The 17,309-nt window shown below is 59.6% G+C and overlaps 2 protein-coding genes across 4 annotated transcripts; both read right to left on the bottom strand.

Moving 5' to 3' along the window:
- Positions 1-398: 398 nt before the first annotated feature.
- On the bottom strand, positions 399-4,865 carry ISLR (immunoglobulin superfamily containing leucine rich repeat). 3 transcript variants are annotated; one of them, XM_055717139.1, is made up of 2 exons: positions 4,758-4,865; positions 399-3,032 (listed from the first exon to the last, which is right to left on the bottom strand). In XM_055717139.1, exon 2 carries the CDS (start codon positions 3,022-3,024, stop codon positions 1,774-1,776), a length of 1,251 nt encoding a protein of 416 aa, XP_055573114.1. In that variant the 5' UTR covers positions 3,025-3,032; positions 4,758-4,865; the 3' UTR covers positions 399-1,773. The 3 variants fall into 3 exon arrangements, with proteins under 3 accessions (XP_055573114.1, XP_055573115.1, XP_055573113.1); XM_055717140.1 differs by lacking the exon at positions 4,758-4,865 and adding an exon at positions 4,618-4,751; XM_055717138.1 differs by lacking the exon at positions 4,758-4,865 and adding an exon at positions 4,319-4,413.
- Positions 4,866-5,148: 283 nt separating this feature from the next.
- On the bottom strand, positions 5,149-12,182 carry ISLR2 (immunoglobulin superfamily containing leucine rich repeat 2). Its single transcript, XM_055717399.1, has 2 exons — positions 11,933-12,182; positions 5,149-11,440 (listed from the first exon to the last, which is right to left on the bottom strand). Exon 2 carries the CDS (start codon positions 11,432-11,434, stop codon positions 9,335-9,337), a length of 2,100 nt encoding a protein of 699 aa, XP_055573374.1. The 5' UTR covers positions 11,435-11,440; positions 11,933-12,182; the 3' UTR covers positions 5,149-9,334.
- Positions 12,183-17,309: the final 5,127 nt, after the last annotated feature.

Here is a 17,309-nt window from a genome sequence, read left to right as displayed (position 1 = left end):
CCCCACAGAGACCTCGGCGCCGTAGCCTGACTGTGTTGGAGTATGGCAGCAACTCGGCTGCCCCTTTCCTTGCCCTGTGAGCTGGCTGGACACTGAACTGTGGGGCTGGAGAGCTTGTGTGGAGACTTGAGGCTCCAGGGTAGCTGCTTTTCAGCTGATTTTGGCGTCACTGCCTTCCGCAGGCAGCGATGGGGAGGGATTTTTGGGTATCCTGTAAGTGCATCCTCCCTCCAAGGCCATCATGGAGGGATGCTACAGCACAGGGAGGGCTTTGGGGGAGCTGGAGAGGAAAATGGGGTGCCCCCTGAGCAAAGAGGGTTGGTGATGAGTTGTGGTATCCCAGATGATGTTGGGCCTGCGGGATTTGGGGATGAACAGAAGCAGCACACACCAGCTTGTTTAAAAAAAAAAAAAAAGGTATTTATTGCTGTCTGTACAGTTTGGTTATAAGGCGAGGGTGGCTGTAGGGGTCTGCCCAGCTCCCGCAGGTGAGTGCTGGCAGAAGGCATGAGAGCTGGAACACCCGTGCCTCGGTCGGGGGGAGATGGAGATGCTCAGCCCCCCACCATAAGGCAACGGGTTCCCCAGCACCCCAGGGCAGCCGGGTATGGTATATATGTCCCGCGTGGGAATACTAAAGCACTTAAGGAGTGTGTTTGTGGCTTATAGGTCAGTTCAGCTTCTCTCTCTGCTGTCTGGGTTTTCCCAATCTTTCTTCCTCCTGCTCCATCATGCAGCCCCTGCTCGGTTTCCCATCAGAGAGGAGCGCTGGGAAATTATTTTGGTCTTTGAGCTCAATCCCCCCGCTCAGGGGTCAGAGCTGGAGCAGGGCAGCTCAGTGGGTCCAGCCCAGGTGAGCATTTTGTACCGCAGGCTTCAGCGGTGAAACAGAAGGAGGAGGGGTGAGGCGAGTGGGAATCAGCTGCATCACGTCTGGGAGAGGTACCGAGGGTGGCAGGGCCTGATCCTGTGACATGCAGGGAGGGTGCAGGCACCCTGTATGCTCCCAGCACCCAGCCAGGAGGAGCCTTTTGTGCTTCTGCAGGGATGAAGCCTGTGAGAAAACTTCTCCTGCTCTATAACATGGCCTGATCCAAGCCCATGGCCCCATCCAATGTGTCCTACTGTACTCATCTTGCTTATAAAGCACCACCGTATCTCTGTCCCTCAAAGCCATGCGCCCTGGGACCCCAGGACTCCATGCCCAGGCTGTTCTCCCTCTCTCAGGCTGGTCCTTCTGCTCCTGGTGCTTCACCTGAGGTGGGTGGTAGGAAGGATGCACCTGGCCAACCAAGGGCCTGGGTGCTGGTCACGGTAGGGATGCCATCTTTGGTGCTGATGGACTGATGGGATCCTCTGTGAGAGATCCCCTCCCTGGTCACGGCTGGCTGCTGCGGGTGGAGAAGGGCTTGTGGTGGGCTCTGGGCGTGGCTGATGATCGCCCTGTTGAGGGCAGACTTTAACCCTGCAGCTGTGCTTTGGTCTCAGGAGGGAGATGTCAGGAAGCGGCAGATTTGGATGCCTGGCAAGTGGCAGCATGGCATGGATCTGCTCTACATCACCCGAGCTCGTTTGAAGCTCTCAACTAATGGAGCCCAGCCTGGCCCCCATTTAAGGAGGGGCTGAACTACCAGCCCTGGGCCTGAGTCTTGGCCCCCTTTGACTGCTGACCGCCCACAGTTTCCAGAAGCTCAGCAAAGGCATGGCACTACGTGAAGATAAATGCTACAGAAAGAGGGGGAATCCCCGAGGCACCGTTTCCTTCTCCCCCCTCTAACAGCAGAGCACGATGCTCAAAGCCAGCAGGAGGGTCCCCAGATGGACCTGGGGCGCTGCTCCTCCAGCCCTGCTCTTCGACTCCCTTGGCATGTGGTAAACAATCACCAGCTTTTCTCCGGCACCAGAGGGATCCATTTCATCCCCCTTGTAGCAGCTCCGACCCCCAAGGTGGCTGGCTTGGGGGTCATCTCGGAGCAGGTCTTCAGCTGGATTCTCCGAGCCAGCCAAGGCTACGTTGACAGAGACATCCCGCGTGCCCACATCGTTGACAGCAAGGCAGGTGTAGGTGCCTTCATCCTCCTTGCTGAAGTTGGGGATGGCCATGGTGCCATTCTTGAAGACCAAGAAGTGCTCTTGGCTCTGCTTGACATTTCCATCCCGTGCCACGTTGGGTCCGTTGATCTCAACGCGGCGGCTGGAGGTCTGGATCTTCCACCTGATCTCTGGTGGAGGGCTGCCCGCCACACTGCAGTGCAGGGTCAGGGTGAGGCCATCATACATGACGGTGTTGTCCAGGTTGGAGAGGTAGGTGAGCTGCACGGAGGGGGCAACACAGTGGTGGTCGGGGATGTCTGTGACCGCCCTGCCCTTCAGTCTGCCAGGAGCCACACATAAGGTAGAGCCCCCCTTGGTGATGGAGACGGAAGTGTTCTCGGTCCACTTCTTCAGCCAGAAGACCTTGCAGGAGCAGTTGAAGGGGTTGTTGAAGAGCTGAAGCTGGGACAGGGAGGGAAGGTTGTCAAAGGTGCCCTCAGCCAAGGTGGTCAACTCATTGTCGTTGAGCCAGAGGGAGCGCAGGTCCTTCAAGGAGTGGAAAGCATCCCGGGGCAGCCCAGACAGGCGGTTGTTGTTCATCTTCAGGATCTGCAGAGCACTGAGGTTACGGAGGTCCTGCCAGGGGAAATCTGCAATCTTGTTGTGGCTCAGGTCCAGGTTCTTCAGGTGCACTAGCAGGGCGAAAGCCCCTGGTTCCACCACCCCGATCTGGTTGTAGCCCAACCACAGTGACTGCACTTCAGGAACCTCAGCAAAGGAGCCCTGCCCCAACCAGCTGATCCTGTTGGCTGACAAGGTGAGGATGGTCACGTTGGAGGACAACCCCTCTGGTACCTCCTGGAGATCCTTGTAGGCGCACTCAGCCAACAACCGCCCATTCTTCTTGGTGGAGCAGGAGCAGGTGCTGGGACAGGCCAGGCAAGGACCCAGAAATGCAGCCAGCCCCAGGCAGCAGAGCAGGGGCCTCATCCTTCCTCCTGGGAACAGAGATGGGGGGAATGAACGGGAACGGGTCTAGCAGAGATGGGGATCTGCACCTTCTTGCCAAATACTAAGAGGAAGCGGCAGCAGAGCAAAGCACCCATGTGATTATCTCCAGCACTTCAGCTGGAAAAGGCTGTTTGAAATACTCCTTAATCTGAAGAAGGCATTTCCTCTCCAAGAGCAGAGCCTTCGATTACCTAGCGAGCGGGGACCTTCCCCCTAGACCCTTTCCTTCCCCCACTAGAAAATGCCTCTTTTCGATCTTTGATGTGATCCCACACCTCTCCCGCCCCCACGGTCCTGGTTCCCCAAGTTTTTGGATGAAAAGTGGGAGCTGGGGGTTCAGACTTCACACTGCTGCGGCTGAAATGAGGAGAAACAGAGCAACCACAACTCTTTCACAACCAGCCTTGCGCTAAACGATCAAGTTGCCGAGATTTTTCAGCACGCTTTCAGACCTCAAACCAACCCCCCATCTCCATATTTTTCCATGTCATGGAAAAAACCGTTTAAGTGTTTTTTCTCAGCAAGCCAGTGTGGGGTCCCTGGCTGCTGGAAGTCTTCAGAGCGAAATATTTCTGAGCTAACTCCTTACTCCCCTTCTGCCTGCCTTGCAAAGGGGACTGTGCACGCTTGGTTCCTGGCGGCTGGAAGCTGTGTCCCACCAGGGAAGAGGTTAACTGCGGCTCTGCGAGGAGCTGGCAGCGAGACCCCTTTGTCTTTGCCTTGTGGGCAAGTTTTGCTGCTCCTTCCAGTCCCCAACCCCATCATTTCGAGCAGGAGGGGGGAGACATTTTATTGGCAAAGGAGAGGCTGAGCAAGGCCTGCACAACAACTCTGTGTGTGTGTGTATGTGCAAAAGGGGACACAAAGGGTCCTGTCCTGCAGGGATCGACCACCCCGGGACTGGGGGTCAAGGGATGGGGAAGGAGCCCCGAGGGCTGTGGGGGTGATGAAGGGGTGAGAGCCCCGCAGTACGGGGCGGGGGAGCTGGGGTTGGTGGGAGGGGGGGTGTGTCTCCTTGGCTGATGCATTTAAAACCCCTGTTTGTGTCATTTTGGGGTGCCCCGTATCTGTCCCAGCCCAAGCTGCCAAGCGAGGTGTCGGTCCTGGCTCCCAGGGGCAGACCCCCAACCCCCCGGGTGAGGCGCTGCGGGATGCCCGGGAAGCAGAGCTGGGGGGTCCCGCGCCGCTCGAGCTCCCGAAGCACCCCTCCACCCCAGCTCCCTGCCACCCCACCCCATCCCACCCCCCGCCGGCATCCCCCCGGGGCCGTTACCTCTCCCCGCCGCCTCTCGCTGCCCCACGGCCCGGGCGGGCGGAGCAGCCGGGGGCGGGTGAGCGGGGCCGGCACGCCGCATACCAGAGCCGTGAATAACCGGTCAGCCCGCCCCCCCGGCCCCCAGCTCCCCCTAGACCCCCCGCTCCCCCCGGCCCCAGCGCTCCCCCCGGCCCCCAGCTCCCCCTAGACCCCCCGCTCCCCCCGGCCCCAGCGCTCCCCCCGGGCCCCAGCTCCCCCCCGGCCCCCCGCTCTCCTCGGTCCCCCGCGCCCGCCCCCGGCCCCTCCTGCCCCTTCACCGGCGGCGTCGGGGGCTGGAGCCCGCTTGCCCTCGCTCCTCCGGAGTGGGGGAAAACGGTTCGGCCGCTTCCCTCGGTCCTCGTCGGGCTTCTCCTCCCCTCCCCGTCCCCCGGGCCCTTTTGTTTTCCATGGCACCGACCCACTCCCGCTGTCGGAAAACGGCTGCCGGGGCCCTTCCTCCGCCCGCCCGCCTCCCCCGGGGGCCGCTGCCCGAGCCCCGCCGCGGCCGGCCCCCCTCCGCCCCCGCAGCGGGGGAAGAACCGACCCACCGCCCCCCCGCCCCGGCCCACCCCTCCAGGGGACGTGGCGGGGGGGGGGGGACGGACAGGGCGGAGGGTGAGTGGCTTCTGCAGGACGTGGGGAGGCTGCTGGGCGGTGAGTTGCCTCTGAGAGGGGGTGAAAGGCTGGGGGGCCTGGGGGCGGCAGGGTGCCCCCGCTGCAGGGCTGTGTGGGGCTGGGGCAGGGTGGGAAGGAGGGTGGGTGGGTGCCCAGGGGCTGCATTAGGGTGGCAGGAGGAAGGAGGATGAGCCCTCGAGGTACAGGGAGGTCACCCAGAGCCAGCTCTGCCCTGCAATAAACTGCTGATAAAAGCTTTTAAAAGTACATCAGGGAACGTTCATCCTTCAGGCACCGTCCTCTGGCCCGCCAGGACCACCTAGGAAGAGGTGGGCATCCAGGACCACTCAGGAAGAGGTGGACATCCAGGGCCGCAATGGTGAGTGGGTCCTTGCTCCCTGCCCTCCCATGCTCATCCACTGTCCAAACTGGGGCTTCCCCCCATCCCTCTGCAGAGGGGCAAGGACCTCCAAACCAGAGGGCCAAGGACCTCCAACCCAGAGCAAGCCAGACCCTCCTTGGAAAAGGCCCTGAACTTGCCAAGGTGGGGCAGGGTGGGGGCTGGAGCTCCCCTGGAGAGGTTCACCTCCCTGTATCCCAACCCAGCTCCTTGTCTTCACACTTGTCATGCCGCATTGGCTGAGGCCAGGCTGGGAACAGGCCTGGGGTTAAAAATAGTGCCACGCAAGGGAGAAAGGGATTATTTTGAATCTTGAGTGTTCATCGGGCGGCTTCACAGCATGGCAGCTGTGGGAGGTGCTGGCATGCCTGGTGGACTGTGGATTTTCTCCGTGGGGGTCAGGATGTGCTTTGCAAGGCACTTCTGGGAGCTGCTACTGCCCCTCTTGGGTGTGATGCTGTCACGGACAGGGCCAGCACGGGAGCTGCTTCCTGACCCCCGTGGGTTGCTGTCGGCAGTGCCCATCACCCTGGAGCAGGGCAGGGTGATGTCTGGCTGGAGGGGGATAGTCCAGCAGTCCCCCGTTCTGTGAAGCACGTCTTGACCATCAAAGGGGCTGCTCTGTCCATGTCTACAGGGACCCCAGACTCCATCTGTGACCCCCCGAGGCACAACTCCTGCAGTGGGTGCAGGCTGTGGTGCTGCCGGTGACCATACCGTGGGGGACACAGTGATGATCTTTTCCCTTATTTTTTTCATTTGGGATAAGAGATAATTTGGGGGTGGAAGGGATGAAGCTGCTTTATTCTGAGGCTGTCCTGGGTAAAGGGTGCCAGACGCCTTCCCACAGTTTAAGTGACACTCTAAGTGTGTGACAGCCCGGGCTGCGTGGGTGTGAGCTTGTCACCATCACGAGTGGCAAGTCCCACACAACCCCGGGCTGGCAGCAGGCTCTGCAGAAGGGTTAATGCCTCAAGAGGGGCTGAGCCTTCGTGCTGGGATGCATTAACCCTTTCCAGGAGAAACCCTTTCCAGCCCCCCCTGGACATGGAGGGGGTGGGAGGGTACAAAGCTCCATCCCTGACCCCTTCTTGTGCCTTTGGGCACCGGGTGCTAATTAGCACCCTCCCGAAAAGGACCAAATCTTGGCGTAATCCAGTGTCAGTAGGTAGCTCATCACAGCGAGATTCCCTATAGATATGTTAGGCGGGGAAATCTATTACTCTCTAATTAAACAGAGGCAGAGATGATTGTTCTTTTTCTATTCCTTATATGTTTCTAAGCGTGAAACTCAATTATAAGTGTATCCACAGAGGGGGATTTGTCTACAAGGGGAAGTCTCTGCTTGGCACGGGGTTTTAAAAGCTAGAGCAAACACCTGGGCTGCTGTGGAGCAGCTGCAGATTCCCAGGATTTGGGGGATTTGGGTGGGCACCCCCTGCCCACTGCCTCTTTGCTTGCCAGCCTGCTTTGTCTGTCTCCCCCACGCTCCCTGCTATAGGAGAAAGATGCAGAGGCCAGACTTAAAATAGAAAGACTTCCTCTGGAGGATGGAGAAGCGAGTGCTTGCTTAAGGGGAGGATCTACTGGGATGCAGAGGCTGCGTTTGGGAAGGGCGAGGGGCATCAGTGGGGCCTCAGGGGCCACCCATGGGTGTTGGTGAGTGGGTGACTGTCCCCACATGACAGTGGGACGACACCTCTCATGCAGGGACACTAGGAAGGCATGTGGCTTTGAAGCTACAGATAAGAAAAGCAATCAAATGCAGCCTTAAATCTTCACTGTGTAAATGTGAGCTTAAATCATCAGCTGGGTGAGATACGAGTGCTCCCGGCCGGGCTGGGAGGGGGTGAAAATCCACCGGGCACCTTCTTAGCACCCCTGGTCTTGGGGCTGGGAGTGCTTGGGGACCAGGGTGACACTAACCCTACCCAGGCAGCCCCATCCTGCCCCCGACACAGCTCTGCGGGATGGCACAGAGCCAGCCAGGAATGTACATATGTACATACATACAGGGTGTGTATAGGAGACAAGCGTTGGGCGTATGCATGCATGGAGAAAGAACGTGTGTATACACGGGTAGTGTGGGTATTTAGCATGTATCTGTATAGATATTGAGCATATATATTGTGTGCACATAGGTGCACAGAGCTTATATAAATTGTATGTATTCTTACTGTATATGTATGTATATAGTGTATGAGTACTGCTATGTGTGTAGAGTGTGTGTATGTGCCAGGGGAAAAACACTGTGTGTATTTTTCAATATATTTGGTTTACAGAGAATGTGTCTACAGAGTACATAACATATTTGGTTTATTGTATTTTCATACATATGCTGAATTTATAAAAAATTATATCATGGGTATAGACCTGAGTACATATGAAATATGTGTGCATAGTAAAGTGCATATAACAATTATTTGTGTGTATACGTAGAGTGTGCGTATATATAAAAGGAGTGTATACAGCATAGACGTGTATATATAGTGTGCATGTGTAGCTACATATATAGTATGTGTGTGAATTACATATAATATGGATATACAGAAATACAGAAATATAACATATATACAGTACGGGGTGCATGGTGTATGGGTAGGGGAAAAAAAGTATATTTATAGACTCTGTGTGCATGCTTTGCTGGTAGCTGCGGCAATGTGTCTCTGCACCCCAGTCTCCTCGGGGTCCCCTCGGCTGTGCCAGGCTGTACCGGGCAGAGCCCGGGGGCACCGGGGGGGGCACCGAGTACAACCTCCCCCTCGCCCCCATCAAGCACAGACCCGGCTCCACTTTCAATCCCTTTTATTGACTCTTTCACAGACAGAAGCTCGCAGAAAGGCGCCCGCGGCTCTCGCCGGCCCCGGGGCTCCCGGGAACCGGAGGCGGCGGGCGGCGGCGGCGGCGACCCCTCGCCTCTCGGGGCCGGACCCCCGGCTGCCCGCCCGCCAGCAGCGCGGGCGCGTCTACGGCACAGACACTTGGCTACAAGGCTACTCTACCCAACACACATAGAGGCCCCGCCGGGCCGGGGGGGAGTCGGGGTGGGACCGCGGGGGTCGGGCCGCCCCCGCCACCCCGGGGAGCGGGCGGGGGGCGCGGAGCTGTCCAACCCCGCCGGGTGCTGAACGGCGCACCGGGGAGGGCACCGGGGAGCGCACAGGGGAGAGCACCGGGCAGCCCGGCGGCCCCCGGGCAGCGGGGAGGGTGGCGCACCGGGCAGCCCCGGCACCCACCGGGGAACGGAGAGCACCGCCGAGGAGCGGCAGGGACCGGGGGGCCGCGGTACCCACCGGGAAAATAGGGATGCACCGGAGCGCGATAGGCACCCCCCGGGGAGCGGCGGGGCGCGGACCGAGGCGCGGCAGAGACCCACCGGGACGCGGCGCGGAGCGAGAGGTTCCGCACCGGGCTGCGGCGAGCTTCGCACCGGGGCTCGGCGGGGCCAGATCGGGGAGCGGAGGGGACTCACCGGGGACCGAGGGAGCGGCGGGACCGGACCGAGTAGCCGCAGGGACCCACCGGGGACTCAATTGTTTCCAGGAAAAAAAAAGAGGTTTTGGAATATCGGGCTTTTTTCTTTTAGCCATTTTTTCTCTTTTTTTCGTTTTTTTCCTTTAAGGAGAAAGAAAATAGGGGGTGAGCGGAGGGCCGAGGCGGGCGGGGGACCGGGAGTCGTTGTGGTGCTGTCGCCGAGCAGGTTGCAGGCACCGCCGGTACCCAAGACGGAAACGAAATCTGGGAGATATATCCCGCCCGCCCCAAGCATCCTCGGGGCGAAGTCCTTTCCCCGGGGACCTGCCACCTGAGGGAGGAGGAAGAGGAGGAGGAGGAAGGTCAGGCGGGCAGTCGCTGAGGATGTTGCGGTCTTTCCTCTAAGGAAAAGCAGCGGCGGTGCCCCGGGAGGCGGGGGTGGGGGGGGTGGGGGGTGGCGGGGGGAGGTGGGGAGCGGGGAGGGGGGCAGAGGGGTGCGGGGAGGCTCAGCGCGGGCGCTGCCGGTAGTTGCCGTTGATCTCCTGGGAGATGGTGACAGCCTCGGCGCCCAGCGGCAGCTTGTCGCTGTACTCGGAGCGGACTTCAAACTCCTCGCCGTTGACTTTGGATTGCGACTCCACCATGGAGCTGGCCGCCACGCTCTCCTCTTGCTCCAGCTCTGGAGCCCCTTCGGTTTCTCTCCTCCTCCTCCACCTGCCTCCTTCCTCCTCCTCCTCCTCCTCTTCCTCTTCTTCCTCCACATCCGCTTCCCCCACCTCGCTGGGATTGTAGTTCTTCTCGGACTCCAGGTAGGAGGCACGGGGGTCGAAGTCAGCGGCCATGTGCTTTTCCATCTGGTCGGGGTTCTGGGCTTTCATGATGAGCTTGTAGGTCTTACCCTGGTACTTGGAGAGGAGGTGGCACCACGTGGCCCCCATCAGGGGTAAGGTGGCCAGCACCAGCAAGAAGATGCTTACGACCACAATGATGATGAGCGAGGGAATCTCTTTTTTGGTGGTGAAGACCACTTGGACCTGGCAGTCCTCCCCCAGGTAGGTGAGACACACAGAGTAGTTGGTGCCGGGGCTCAAGCCCTGGAACCAGTACGAGTTCACCCCTTCCTCGATCTTGGACCACTGGACCAAGGCGTGGCCCTGGCTGCTCTCCTGGCACAGGTAGAGCATCCTGAGGTGGACCTTCTCAGGCTGCATGTAGGTGGGCGTGAGCTGCACTCGGGCGTCGCGCTCTGACACATCTAAAGCAATCACCCCCAGGTCAAATGTGTGCTGCTTGAAGTCACCGCTCTGGTTAAAGGCGTGGTTGGAAATGTACTTGCTGGTTTGTGTGGAGCCACACTTCTTCTCAAAGGGTGGAAGCTGGAAAGGGACTTGTCCATTTCCTGTGGACTCTGTCCCTGCTGCTGAGGATGAATGGCTCTGCCGGGTGGGACCGAGGGGTTTGCTCCTCTCATCTGGCATGAGCACACTGTTCTTTGCTCCCTTGGCCCCAGGCTTCTTGTCACCTGGCTGTGCTTTGCCCCCCAGTGCATCCCTCCCAGGCTGCATTGGGTATTTCTGGGTGCCTGCCACAGCCACGTTGACCGAAGTCTGATTGCTCCCCATTTCATTGGTGGCCAGGCAGGTGTAGGTGCCTTCTTCCCGCTTGCTCAGGTGGGGAATCATCAATGTGCCGTTCTTGAAGACCAAGAAGCGCTCAGGGTCCTGTTTGGGGAGGTCCTTCCCAGCGCTCTCCTTCAGGTTCCCATTGAGCTCCAGGGTTTGGCTGGAGGTGCGGATCTTCCAGCTCACTTCAGGTGGCGGGGTGCCCATCACGGCACAGTGCAGTGTCAGGGTGAAGCCATCAAAGAGCTCTGTGGTGTCCAGGTTGGGGTAATAGGTCAGCTGCACAGTAGGCGAGGTGCACTGCACGTCTGGGATCTTCCCCACCGGCACTCCTCGGAGCTGCTCTGGGAGGGCACAAGTGATGGAGTCCTTCTCAGGGATGGAGATGAGTGTGCTGTCCATCCACTTCTTCAACCACTGGAGCTTGCAGGAGCACTCGAAGGGGTTGTTGTAGATCTGCAGGTGGGAAAGGGAACTAAGCGAGTCGAAGATACCCTCTGCAAGGGTGGTGAACTTGTTGTTGTTGATGCGTAGGGACCGGAGGTCCTTCAGGGTGTGGAAGGCCCCCTGAGGCACCAGAGCCATGTGGTTATTGTTCATCTTGAGCAGCTGGAGAGCACTGAGGTTGTAGAGGTCCTGCCAGGGGAAATCCACAATCTGGTTGTGGCTGATGTCGAGGTTTTTCAGCTGCACCAGGATGGCAAAGGTACCAGGCTCGATGGAACGGATCTCATTGTGTGCCAGCCAGAGGGAGGTGACCTGGGTCACCTCCACAAAGGAACGCTGCTGCAGCGAGGTGATCTTGTTGGCCGAGAGGCTGAGGGTGGTCACGTTGGAGGGCAGCCCCGTGGGCACCACCTGGAGATCCTTGTAGGCGCAGTCGGCGAACTGGTGTGCGTACTTGTCCACGCAAGCGCAGGGCTCGGGGCACGCCCGGGCCAGGCCGAGCAGGGCCACCAGCCACAGGGACAGCAGCGGGGCCATCTCCCCCTGCCAAGGGACAGAGGGGGCTCTCAGGGCTCCCGCCCCCCGGCCCCGCCCCACTCGCGGTCCCCTCCCGGCCCGGCGGGGCCGCGCCCCATTGTCTGTGCCCAGTTCCCCCCGGCTGCCGCCCCCTCGACCCTCGCTCCTTCTCGCTCCCTCTTTCCCCTTCCCCTCCTCTCCCCCGTTTTCCTCCCTTTCCCCTCCGGCTCTTCCCACCCTTCTCACTCTTTTTTTCTTGTCTTGGTTGCGCTCCCCCCTCCAAATAAAAAAATTAAATCTCGTTTTCTTCCTTCTTTGCTTTAATTTTACCTTTTTCTATTCTTTCTTTCGCTTTTTTTTCTTTCTTTCTCCTTCCAGCCTTTTCCCTCTTCCTCTCCGCACTTTTATCCCTCCCTCGCCCGTCTCTCCCCAGTTCTCTCCTTCCCTATTTTCCTCTCTCCCCTGACCCCCCACCGCCCCCCCTCCCCCCTCCACATCGGGGGTGACCCCGCACCTTACCCGCTCCTAAGTGGCGTTAAGCAGCACGCAGCGCTTCTCCTCGCCGTTACCGGTCCTCCTCATCCTCCTCCCGACCCCCGTCCCTGTGGCACGGAGGAGCCTCCGCCAGCCCGGACCCAGGGGTGAGGGGCGCGGCGCGGAGGTGGGGGACCCCGCCCGGACCCCCGCACCCCTCCGGGCTGAGCTGCGAGCCGGAGCGGGACCGTGCGGGCACTGGGCTGCCGAGGCGAGAGCGAAGGGAGGAATTAGCATTTCTGCCAGCCTCCCCCTCCGCACGCTGCCCCCTCCCTCCTCACCACCCCTTTCCCATCCCACCACCCACCCACCGCCGCCGCTCGCCAGCCTGCGGCGGGGATAGAGCCGGCTGCTGCCCGGGGCGGGCGCGGCACCCCCCCACGCCCCCACAAATAAATAAATAAAAAAAAAAATTTATAACCCATAATAAACGCCCTCCCCGCAGAGCAACGAGTACAACTCACACGCACTTGGCAGAAACCATAATCCAGCCCCCCCGCTGTCCGCCTTCCCTCCAGGCCGCCTCCCCCGGTCCCCCCCACCCGGACGGGCTGGGATGCCGTCGGGGCAGCCACGGGACACGGCTACCCCCGTGTCCCGGGACACGGCGGGGCCGCAGCCCTTTGGGAAGCGCTTGTGGACGGGGAAACGGGGCTCGGGACCCAGCCCAGCCCTCCCGATAGCCCCTCCCCGGTGCTGCCGCCCCCCCTGCCCGGGAGATGCGGTATTTCTGCGGGCGATGCGCGGCGTGTGCCGCCCCCCAGCCCGTCCCGTCGCGGGTGGGTCCCTCCTGCAGGGCGCTGACTGAATGCAAAAGGCTTTTAAGCATTCGAGTGGAGGGTGAAGGAGATGCGGGGCGGTGGGGGGGAGGTGGGGACGGGGGGGGAGGGGCTCGGAGGGAGCACGGGGTCTCGTGGGGGTCCCCGAGACAGGACCATTCTCCCTCATCTTCCTCCTGAAGATTTCAGCCGCTTGGAAAGGCGCGGTAACTCCTCTCCGCAGTTTTTCCTCGACGTGGGTGTCTATTCTCCCGCCACACCCCCGGCCCTGCCCCTCGCCCCCCCCCCCCCCCCCCGAAAAACCCAAGAAATCATTGATTTTGTGAGGATCGATTCCTGCCGCCCGCCCCCCTCACCGCCCCCCGCATCCCTCCATCTCCGCCCCACTGGCGGCTGCGCCCGGGAGCGCTGCCGAGGGGGCCCGGGGCGGGCTCCGCACGGACTCGGGTGGGTCAGCCCGCTCCTCCCGGTGTCCCCGACCCGGCTCTGTCGCGACAGCCGGCGGCCCCGCCTAGAGCTGCGGCCCGGCCCTGCGGCTATTTTCCCTCCGTGGGGCCAGGGCACGTCCCGGGGGGTTCCGGGGGTGTGGAGCCCCGGGGGTCTCTGGGGGGTCTCGCCGCCTCCCTGCTTGCTAGCAGGCAGAGTAAAAGCCCGGTCACTTCTCCTTCGGGGCGGGGGAGCTCGGCTCCGCATCCCCGCCCCGAGGCCACGGGGATGGGCGTGCTCTTCCCAAGGACGAGGAGCGGGAGGGGTGGAGCGGACGGGGGCGGGTGATGGCTGGAGGGGCAGAGAGAGGAAGCTGCTTGACAGCAAAATGACAGGTTTGATCCTTGATGCCGGCTCCAGGCGCCTCCACCCTCCCAGGACCACGTCCAAAGCCCCGCAGCCTGACACCTGGTGCCCGGAGACCACCTCAGCCAAAGTGGTTGGCATCAGACGTGCCTCAGTTTCCCTTCAACCCTGCAATCTGGTTGGTGGGTGGCTGACACCCCCGGGTTGGGCGAGGTGTTTGGGTGATGTGTGGCCACCAAAAATGCCTTGTTTCTATGCAAGCGAACCAACACTGTCAAGAGTCTTGCACTGTGACCACCTACTTTGCGGCTCTCCCCATGCTTCCTGGCACGGATTTGGCCCAGCCCAATTGACATCCCCCGAAACCCCCTGGGCATGGTTCAGGGAACTGTCCCAAGCAGATGGACAAGGGCACCTCACTTTGGGGAGCTACAGGGGTCTGCAGAGGGGTCAAGCAAGAGGGAGGCATCACTTCAAACCCAGCGTAGACCTCCACAGGGCGGTGCTTCCACATCTCCCTTCCTGCTGCAGTGGAGTTTGAACCACCATCATGCTCCCAGCATCTTCGGGGCTGAGCCATGACTCACTCCCTTCCCATCCCTGCGGCTGGCTGGTCACCCAAGTATGCCCTCACCCTTACTCTGATGCTCTTCCAAGCGCTAGCAGTTTGTAGCTTGGGGAATTACAGCACCAGACTTCGGGAGCTGTGTTTATAGGCATTTTTTTCCCCCTGTTTTGCTTGTTCTCTGAACACTCAGAGGATGTCAGCCTCTCGCGAGCCCCACAGCAGGGAATCCTGTGGTTGATGGGGCAGCACACTGGGCCTCAGCATCTCCAAGCAGGCCAGATATGTACCCACGCTGCTCACCCCTCTCTGCTGTGTGTCAGGTTCTTGCATGTCCCAGGCTCTCCGTGCTGCCGTGGGGCCACAGGACCATGGGTCAGCCCTTGCTGGTGTTGACTCATGGCTGGGACGTGGGGTGCAGAGCTCAGGTGGGAGGCACAGGGAGTGCAAACTTGCTTTGAGGAGCATAGAAGTAGGTTAAAATGCCACAAGGATGTGGCCAACATGGATAGGACGCTTGTTTTCTGGCTTGGCTGCTCTCCACTGCGCTACTCTGAGCTCTTCCCAAGATGCCTTCATTTATCATGCAAAAAGGAAGAAACTCAAGTGTCCTAGATATGGTGGTGGCATTTCAGGAGCATTGGAGGCAGCATGTTGTGCTAGAAATGGGTCAGGGGCTGAGGCACGTGTAACAGGATGGATGACACATCCCTTCTCGTGCTCCTGAGGGCCAGTCCCTAACCTAGACACTTGGGAGGGCATTGTAGCACGGAGCGGCATGGCATGGGTTACAGCATCCATCCACCTCCCCATTCATGCCTCCCCAGTGGACATGACATATGGGGATCATGCCACCATTTGTGCCTCAGTTTCCCACAGGATGAGCACAGGGAGTAATAACAGTTCTCTGTGGTGACCCTTCAATCCCTCAGATGAGAGCTCCAGGACAGTATGGTGAAGGATGGAGGCATGGATGGAAGGAGAGATGGATGGATAGATGGGTGGGTGGATGGATGGATGGAAAAATGCGTGGATAGATGCATGGATTGGTGGACAGTTGGATGGATGGATGGATGGATGGATGGATAGGTGGGTAGATAGATGGGTGGGCAGGTGAGTGGATGGATGTATAAGTTGGTGGGTGGGTGGATGGGTGGAAGAGCAGGGTCTGGAGCTGTCAGCCTCTCCTTCTCACACCACACCTGCCTCAGCCCCAGGCATCCTAAGTTTCAGCGTGCTCCTAAACATAAGACAAGCAGAAGCTGGGCTGGGGGCCAGGTCTGTAGCTGGCATTGACCGCTGCAGCTCTGGGGACATGTCTCCCGCTGGTGTAAATGAGGGAAGGCTTCCAGCTGGAGGAATCACTGGAACACCACTGTGGTCAATGAGGACTTGCTGATTGACACCATTAATCTCCAGTTGGTGTCTGAGGGAGGAGCCCTCCTCACCATGCTGGTTAGGGGCATCGCCTATTTAAGGAGAAGGCTGATCTCCTGGTTTGGGTTTTGGTGGTATCTTTATCTTCTAGCCCCAAGCCACCTCTACTAAGATCAGGTTCCAGCATGAGCCACCACCCTCAGAGCATCCTGGCTGCAGGACCTGACTGGCCAGAGATGATGTGGCTTCTCCTTCCATCCAGACAAGTCTTCCCTCACCTTTGCCTCGCCACTTCTCAAAATATACGAGTCCTGACCACCCCATCCTTGCTTTTGATGGTCCACAGGATGCAAACCTGTCTGGATGCTAGCAGTCTGATGTTTTTATTAGAAATGTAATCCAGGTAACCTTTGTCAGGCTCATTGGGGTGAATCCTTCTCTGTCTTGGACTTCTACCCACCCTGGCCAGCCAACCTGAGTGATCTCGCAGGGGATAATCAAATGCAGAGGAACCAGCCCTTTGGCTCTAATTAGTTTTGCATGATTGTTGAGGGAAGAAATCCATTTTCATAAACAGAAAGGATTTATGCTGCTCCTTCTTGCCTTTTTTTCCCTCCCCTGCTGAGTCCCAAAGCACTTTGCTCAGGGCTAGAAGGGAGTCATTTTATGAATGGTTTAGATTGAGCAATGCATTATTAATAACAGCCAATCAAGCAAGCAGCGTATTATATATCATTTCAGGAGATTCGCTTAATTCAGTGAAGTTATTTATTGCCCATAAAAAACCAGAGAGACTGATTCTTCCTTGTACCTCTGGCTTGGAGGGGGATTTTCATGGGTGTCTCTGGGTGGAAGGGAGGCCCAAGCAGGGCTGTAGCAGCCTGTGAGTGTGTAGAAGCTACCTGTTGGAGGTGGAAGGTGGTGGGACCTTTAGGAAGCCCTCACTCCACAGGGAAACCCCCACTGCAGCCCTTTCCTGTGGGGCTGGGGCTTGCTGGGTGCTGCTCTGCTCACCCTGCAGTGACAGCCCTGCTCTTGCTGGATGGATGAGCTTTACGGCAGCTCAGGGCACAGCAGCAGCTAATCTGGCTCCTGCAGCCCATTGACTTCGCTATTGTTTTACAAGACTTTGATGAGGCGGGTGACAGCAGACAGATGGGGTCTGCTCTCCTCCGGCTGTGCCCCTTGTAGAGGCTGCTCCCTGAACACAACCCTTGATCAGACACCAGAGAATCCCTAGGGTGAAGTGGCATTGTCTGGATCTGGTGACAAGCCCTGCGTGCCACCATGCAGTCGTAAGGGCTCCTTTGGGGTTGCTCCCTCTAAACTGCTGGGTCTGGCCTGATTCTCCCCTGGCCCGGGGAGGGCAACAGGCAGGGCAGGCAAGGGGAGGGCAGCAGGCAGGGGGAGGGCAGCCTCTCGCCCACCCCTGCCTCACTGGCCAAGCTCCAGCTCCAACAGCTCACAGCTGTGTCCAGGCACTGCTTGATCCGGGGGCAGGTGGCGGGGGCTCCCAGAAGGGGGGGGTCACGCTTCCTCCCTGTCTCCCCGCAGTTTCCAAGCCTGGCAGCTCCCACCGCCCAGTCTGGGAGACCCTCACCGCGTCCCTTTCCTGCCCGGCTTCACCCACGTCGAGCCACCCAGAGGACCTGTCCATCCCCGCCCCGTGTCCAATACAGCACCCCAGGCGCCCCGGTGATGGTCGCAGTGCCTCCCAGGTACCCGAGGGACCGCCGGTGGCTGCAGGGGTGCGTGTGCGGGCACAAGCAGCGGGGACCAGCCCTTGCACGCCCGGCGAGCGCGGCTGTGCAAAGAGGACACCTGGCGGTGTGTGTCCCTCACTGCCGTG

This window comes from Falco cherrug, chromosome 7, assembly GCF_023634085.1.
Source record: "Falco cherrug isolate bFalChe1 chromosome 7, bFalChe1.pri, whole genome shotgun sequence".
NCBI lineage: Eukaryota > Metazoa > Chordata > Aves > Falconiformes > Falconidae > Falco > Falco cherrug.
The sequence above is the reverse complement of the archived record's forward strand: the minus strand, read 5'-3'. Positions and strand labels throughout refer to the sequence as shown.